Below are 7,659 nucleotides of genomic sequence, written 5' to 3' on the forward strand. Positions count from 1 at the left end.
TTAAGGAGGATCCAAGGATCCAAGTTTGGTTCCCAACACCTAAATTGGAAGGCTCACAGACAGCTGTAATTCCAGCTCAAGGAGATCTACCTTCTTCCACAAGTACCCCTATAGACACATATAATTAAAATATTTTTTTTTAATATAAGTTCTATGAAGATAGAGATAGTGGCCTTGTCTCTTCTTTCTCTAGAGGAGACAATATTTAGGCTTCCAGCACATAGATGAAAGAAATGAGTCCTTGACTTGCTTTTCAAACCAGTTTAAGGTGTGCTAGTTTTGAACAGAGTTAAGGTTAGAGACAGTTCTCACCTGGGCTGACTAACTGCTGACTTCTATTTCTGCTTATTTCTTAAGTTGTGGAATGCTGGCAATGGCTCGTTGCTGCAGGACTTGAAGACTGATCAACCTGTCTTGGACATCTGCCCATTTGAAGCAAATCAGAGCAATTATTTGGCCACCTTAACTGAGAAGGATGTCCATTTTTATAAATGGGAGTGAGCATGGTCTTGAGACCCTCCAGACATGCTGCTGGTTAATGTTAAGTATTATTCTTAGCACCTAGTAGCCCTGAACAAAATACCTGTTTATATGCTGTAACTAGAACTTTTGGATCATGGGTTCATTTGGATTAGTGTGATTCTAGGTCACAGAGACACTAAGATTGTGTATGCTATTTGCACCAAAAGAGTACCTTTGTGAATCTTGCCTGGACCATTCTTCATTTAAATTTTGCAGGTCTTACAGTCCTCTCAGCTGTTATTTAGGATCTGAATATGCACATTATTTTGGGGCTGTGATACCCAGCCGGCCTGAATTGTCTTGGGTAGAATTTGAATGCTCAACCTTTTAGTAACTTGATCTCACCCACACCTCTGCGCCAGTGTTTGGCACTTCTTGTGCAGTATGTGTTGTATCAACAACAGTTACATTCCAGGTGTACATGCCTCCTAGAATGTTGACAGGTCCAGTGATGGAGGTGGCTGGTGAGCTAGCTGTATGTAGAGCCAGTGGCTAAAGCTTGTGTGCATTAAGTTCATTGCATTGTGGGAGGTAAAGAAAAGGACCAGTTGTTGGGGCAATTGTGAAAGACTTAGCTTTTTCTAGTTAGCTTAGAATCCTTAGGGGTTTTTATTCCCCACTAAGCCAGTGGTTAAGGACATACAGTTCCCAGGTAAAGGCTTCCTTTCCTGTGTGTGAAATGTCCGATTCTAAGTTCCTTTGATTTGCCTTCCAATAATTTCTGCAAGTGTTGTTAATAAAGTGATTATTCTCAGGAAGGTAGTAGACCTGGACCTGTGGATGACAGAAAGGAAGACACTTAGGACTTGTATTCTGCTGGTCCTGAACTGTCCAGCATCTAGAGTTATGCTCAGGTTACATCTGTCTGCTTCGCCTTAGGCTACTCCATTAAACCACTGCCTCTAGAACACCTTGTCTCAAGGTGCAGACACCATGGCCGGTTGCCTCAAATATTTGTTGGGGAGGCACTATCCTGTCCTTTTTAGTAAAAGTTCTGTCCTACGTGTCAAACTCCGGAGCTGTTTTAGATCTTTATTACCAGCAGGGAACTGTTAAGGTTAATTTTCCTAGACTTCGAAGTTGTGGCTATATGCATTCAATGAAGCCTTCTATTTGAAGATACTTAGGGGTTTTGGCTTTGTTTTAATTTTAAAGCTTTAAAAATGTCGGCTTCCACAGCTTGGGGAAAAAGCCTCCCTCTTTCCCACGCTTTTAAAAGTAGCTGCCTAGACCTGGAGCTTCAGGGGCAGGATAGGACTTAAATTAGATAGAACTCAGGTAACTTCAGCAGATGGCCACAGAGAAAGTGCTGGGTGTCAGGTTGGTCTGGGGCAGGGTTAGAATTTGACTTGCCTTGAAGAATGTTTAACTAAGGCTGACTGGTTAAGTTTACTACCACAGAAGCTAAAATAAATATTAAGTTTTGCCACATTTTGCATTTCCACAGTAAATTTGGCCAGGGCCTCACACTTGTTGAGTTTTTGCTCTGCTGCTGAGCTGGATCAGAAACCCAAATCTGATTTGGAAGCAGATTCACATGATGGACTTCCCCTCCCCACCCCTACTTGCAGGAACCTTCGTCTCTAGACCCAGACTCTAATCTTCTTAGCACCAGCAGGATGTTTGTTTTTAAATACTATCATAATACTTTGGAATTTCTGAATATTTGCTGTGTTCCAATGTTTGTTGTAATGTTAGCAAAATAAAGGATTTGCCATGGATAACACAAACTTCACTGTCTTGTGTCTGCTAGAGTATACCTACCTCTTGGGAAAGGGAGGGGCATAATCCTACTCTAGTACATTCTCCATCCGATCCAGTACTGGATTTGAGTTACACAGGATGATCCCCTAGACCTGACGTAAACATTTAATTTACTGTTGATTTATTTATTTGTCTGATTTACTGCTACTGAATCAGAGTCTCTTGTAGCACAGGCTGGACTTTCCCCACGTAGGAAAAATTGACCTTCCTTCTACCTATATCTGCCAAGTACACAGATGTACTTGCAGGTGTGTTCCACTGTGCCCAATGTAAATATTTTATCTAAACTGGTAAGGCTCCAGCTGCCAGTTCTTTTTTGCTGTTGTTAATTGGAAGCTGCATTTGCCTCTTCAATCAGCCAGTATGGGAACACATACCTGTAATCCCAGCACTCAGGAATCTGAGGCTGGAGGATCACAAGTTTCAGGCCAGATTGAGTTTTATAGTAAGGATACACTCCTCAGACTTTCATGCTTGCCGTTTTCCTGTTACTGTTCAATTGAGGAAGGATGGAAGCAATTTATTTTTTAAAATTACCTGTCAATACTTGGACGGGTATTAGCGATGAGCATGTATAGGCCCTTGGGTTCCACCCACTTAGCACAGTTCTAGCCTCTTGTCCAGATTGTCTGTTCTGTTTCAGATCAGGATTCTGTAGGTACAAACATACTCTGCAGACTGGAAAAGCTGGAAATGTCTTCCAGTTGAGCAACAAATAAGAGTACTGGGTTCCAAGAGGACAGAATCTAAAGGTATAACAATACTGTTACTACAAAGCCCAGTGTTTCAAGGAAAGGGAGTTCTGAGGTGAAAATAAATCCCAGTTGCTAAGTATTCTAATAGCATTTTTATTTTTTAAGTTATTGTGTATCTACCCTGGCTGGTCTGGAACTCACCATGTAGCTACCTACATGGACCAGACTGGCCTTGAACTAGAAGAGATCCACCTGCCTCTGTCTCCCAAGTACTGGGATCAAAGAAGTACAAAGTACATTCCTAATGGATAAAGAATTTGAATTATTATCTTCAAGGAAGAAATGGTTTTAAAATTATAATGAAATTAAAACCAGGCATGCCAGCATTCTAGAGACAGTGCAGGAGGATCTCAAGTTCAAGGTAAGCATGTAAAGAAATAACCTGTGTGTCCCCTGCCCCCACCCCCCACCCCCACCCAAAAAAATGGCATGCACATGGGGCTTCAGCTTTCCGTGTCCTGCTTCTTCCACCCTACTTAGACTGTTTAAAACCTGGGGGTGCTGGAGCGAAGGCCCAGTAGTTAAGAGCACTTGCTGCTTTTAGAGGATCTGGGTCCAGTTCCTATGGCCCCACAACTATCCATAACTAGAGTTGCAGGGAATCCAGTGCCTTCTGATCTCCAAGTGCACCTGGCAAGCATGCAGCGCACATGCATAACATCAGGCAAAACGCGAGTAGAAATCTTTTTAAAATTTGAAATGTTAAGATGTAAAAGCTCGTTTTGACTCCAGGTTTCTGTCCCCAGGACAATGTAACCTTTTGACATTGTTGAGGAACTATTTATCCAACAGTGAACACTAGGCAGAAAGACTGTCCTAGAGGCTCGGTGCGGGCCACAACTACATCTGAATTAGATAGATAGAGGAAATGATGAACATAGAGGGGAAAATAGGATTTGAAGATGATGGCCCTGTTTTTTTTTTTTTTTTTTTAAGTTAAAAAGACTTGGAGCTCTATCTAGGCAAAGCTCTGTGCATTGCCAACAATTGGATAAGCTTACAGTTAAAGTTATAATTAGAAGCTCTGAGCATCCTGACTGCCTAGATTATACAGTAAGAGCTTGTCTACAAAAAAGTAAAACTGCCATACCTTCAAACTCTTGCTGCTTATAGACCCTAGCGTCTGACTTAAATGCTATCAGCATTAGAGTTGACGCCTTTAGAAGAGAGCTGCTCAGCTTTGCTAGTAGAAATGATGTGAGTCTTCTCCCTCCCTCCCTCCCTCCCTCTCTCCCTCCCTCTCTGTTTTGTTTGTTTTTCAAGATAGTTTCTCTGTAGCTTTGAAGCCTGTCCTGGAACTCGCTCTAGACCAGGCTGACCTCAAACTCACAGAAATCCTGCCTCTGTCTCCCGAGTGCTGGGATTAAAGGCTTGCGCCACCACCGCCCAGCTTCAAGTCTTTTCTGTTAAATGTGACCTAAAAATTGATTGTTCAAAGCCAGGTGTGGTAAATGCCCACCTGTAATCCCAGTACTTGGGAGGTAGAGCCAAGAGGATTGAGGAGTTCAAGACCTACATACTGAGTTTGTGAGGCCAGTCTGGGCTCTATGAGACTGTGTCTCAAAACACAAAACACCTGACCCCTGCCAAGCAATAAATCTCAAGAATTGGTTGTACCCAGGTACAGATGGGAAGTGATGACAACAAGCAGGAGAGAAACAAAATCTAAGCCTGGTGAAGTCCTGGGATCTGATTTACCCCAGTGGCCCTGGCTCCATTTCCTCTCAGGAAGGGGATGCCTTAACTGTTAAGATAATGAATTTACTTAGTACCACTAGAGCAAGCATGCCCCTTCCTCAATTTCCCCTTTCTCAGTGTCAGGAAAAGCAGCTACTAACTTTGTGTTTCCCTGATAAAAAGGACAGCTAGGCGTGGTGGTGGTGGTGCACGCCTATAATTCCAACTCAAGGTGGAGGCACAATGACCAGTTCAAAGTCATCCTTAAGAACAACCTGGCTTGTGACCAAGCAGTCGTGTGCACGCCTTTAACCCTAGCACTTGGGAGGCAGAGGCAGGAGGGTCTCTGTGAGTTTGAGGGCAACTTGATCTGTGTATTGAGTTCCAGGCTAATTAGGGCTATACAGTGAGACACTCTCAAAAACAAAAATTCCCACAGAAGCAAACCAAACACCACAACAAAACACATACAAGAATAATGCATACAGGGGCTGGAGAGGTGGCTCAGAGGTTAAGAGCACAGACTGCTCTTCTAAAGGACACGGGTTAATTCCCAGCACCCACATGGTAGCTCATAACTGTCTATAACTTCATTATATGGGACCTGACTCCCTTACATGAACTTACCTGCAGGCAAAACATTAATGCACATAAAATAATAATACATTTTTTTAAAAATAATGCATAGGGGCTGGAGAGATGGCTCAGCGGTTAAGAGCATTGCCTGCTCTTCCAAAGGTCCTGAGTTCAATTCCCAGCAACCACATGGTGGTTCACAACCATCTGTAATAAGATCTGGTGCTCTCAGGAATACACACAGATAGAATACTGTATACATAATAAATAAATAAATTTAAAAAATAATGCATACAAAAATACTTCTTTTCTAGAAAAGGTTTTCTTCTTGTGCACAGAATGCAAAGTAGTAATGGGTAACCTTGATCTCACTAGAGAATAGTTGGAGACTTATAATGGCTGATCTATTGTAGCTTTGCCCTTTACTCTGGGGCAAGGTCCTTCCTAAGGTCTGTCCTACTGGTCCGTGGCTTTCATTTCTAGGGTGTTGCCTTTCTGAAGCCTCAGCTGAGGTGTTTACCCAAGGCTACTTGTATCTCAGCATGGTTTTAAACCCTAAAGTCAGTCAACGTCTTCCGGCATCTTAGAGCTGCTGAAAGCTCCATTCAGTTCATTACTCCCCCAGCTATTGTTTGCTGGGGCATTTGGAGCCTGTGACTCAGGAGGAATTCATTCACATATTTTTTTAAACTCTTTTCTGTGGTTTTCCTTCACTTGAAATTTGTTTATTTGGGGAGAGGGTGTTTGTTCCTGTTTGTCTTAGTTTGGTTTATTTGTTGTTGTGTAATGATCTGGCAGGAGTGAAGTTATTCTAACGAGACATATGTCCCTTTCTTTGGCCACCAGACTTTTCAAACAATGAACTCTAAGAAATTGTAGCTTTTTCCAAGGAATCTCAGGCTGGGAAAAGAAAAGGCTAACGCAGTAGAGGGGAAACTTGGGGGGTACTTGATGGGGAGGGCACAACCATACAGTTCTGACAAATTATCAGACCACCTTGCAAGAGAGTGAAGTCAAGAGAAAAATGGGTTGGTGATGGCCGGGACCCCTTGACTGGGATTGTTTAGCTGTGCGTAACTCTTGGACTTTATATAAACCTAAACATCATGTCCCCTCCCGCTGCGAAGGAAGATGGACTTGGGGGAGCACCCAGATGGCACTCACAATTCTCTATAAATAAATCATTTTTTAAAAAATATCATTCCTATCTCCTCAGCGTCTTAAATTTAGTTTAGTTTGTTTGTTTGTTTTGTCCTGGAACTCACTCTGTAGACCAGGCTGGCCTGAACTCACAGAGATCCGCCTGCCTCTGTCTTCCAAATACTGGGATTAAAGGTATGCCATCATTACCCTGCATTGAATTTGGTTCTTCCATATTTGAAACATTTTAGATCCAATTCTTCACCATCTTCTTCATGGTGGGGAGAGGGTGTCTCAGCGTAGTTATCTCTCAGCCTTTCCCCCAGCCTCTGCTTAGTCACACTATACAGCTTTTCTGATTCTTCATAGCACCTGTACTATTTGAAATCATCTCACACCATCATTAGTACTATTATTCTTTTGGGGTTTTGTGACAAGATTTCTTTGTGTAGCCCTGGTTGTCCTAGAACTCTCTATAGACCAGCCTAGTCCAAATCTGCCTGCGTCTGCCTCCTGAGTGCTGGAATTCAAGGATTAAAGATGTGCACCAACCAACACAGTCCACTGTCTTAACATTTATTAGCTGTCCTGTTGTTTATCTCTCACATATGACAGCTCTTAAGCAGTGCCTGGCATATGTAGAAAATGGTCATCAGCAGGTGTGGTGATTCTGTTTATAATCCCAGCCCTTGAGCAGCCAAGGCAAGAGTATCTGGAGACCAAGGCCAGTTTGGGCTACATAGTGAGATCTAAGCCAGCCTGGTCTCTATATCAAGGCCCTTGTCCCAAAAACTAAGACAAAAATAGTCAACAGGGACTGGAGAGATGGCTCAGAGGTTAAGAGCATTGGCTGCTCTTCCAGAAATCCAGAGTTCAATTCCCAGCACCCACATGGTGGCTCACAACCATTTGTAACAAGATCTGGTGCCCTCTCCTGCCAGGCAGACACACAAGCAGACAGAATGCTGCACCGGGAGAATGCTGTTAACATCATAAATAAATAACTCTTTTCAAAAATGGTCAACAGTACCTAATGAATAAATAAATTAGTCAAACAGGGATCTTAAAACAGTGTAATGAGCTAGGCTGTAGTGGTGCACGCTTCCAGCATTCTGGAGGCAAAGGCAGACAGATCTCTGTGAGTTTGCAGCCAGCCTGGTCTACAAAAGCAAGTTCCAGGACAGCCAGGACTGTTTCACAGAGAAACCCTGTCTCAAAAAAACAA

General features: G+C 42.8%; 1 protein-coding gene across 2 annotated transcripts in view; it reads left to right on the plus strand.

Moving 5' to 3' along the window:
• Rfwd3 (ring finger and WD repeat domain 3) overlaps nucleotides 1-2,252 on the plus strand; it is a 31,252-nt gene extending 29,000 nt beyond the window's left edge. For both annotated transcript variants that reach the window (XM_038313115.1, XM_038313116.1), the window contains exon 13: nucleotides 358-2,252. In XM_038313115.1, coding sequence (XP_038169043.1) covers nucleotides 358-501 — 144 coding nt within the window. In that variant the 3' untranslated portion in view covers nucleotides 502-2,252. The remainder of the gene's footprint in view (nucleotides 1-357) is intronic.
• Nucleotides 2,253-7,659: the final 5,407 nt, after the last annotated feature.

The sequence above is a fragment of the Arvicola amphibius genome, chromosome 15 (genome assembly GCF_903992535.2).
Source record: "Arvicola amphibius chromosome 15, mArvAmp1.2, whole genome shotgun sequence".
NCBI classification, from domain to species: domain Eukaryota; kingdom Metazoa; phylum Chordata; class Mammalia; order Rodentia; family Cricetidae; genus Arvicola; species Arvicola amphibius.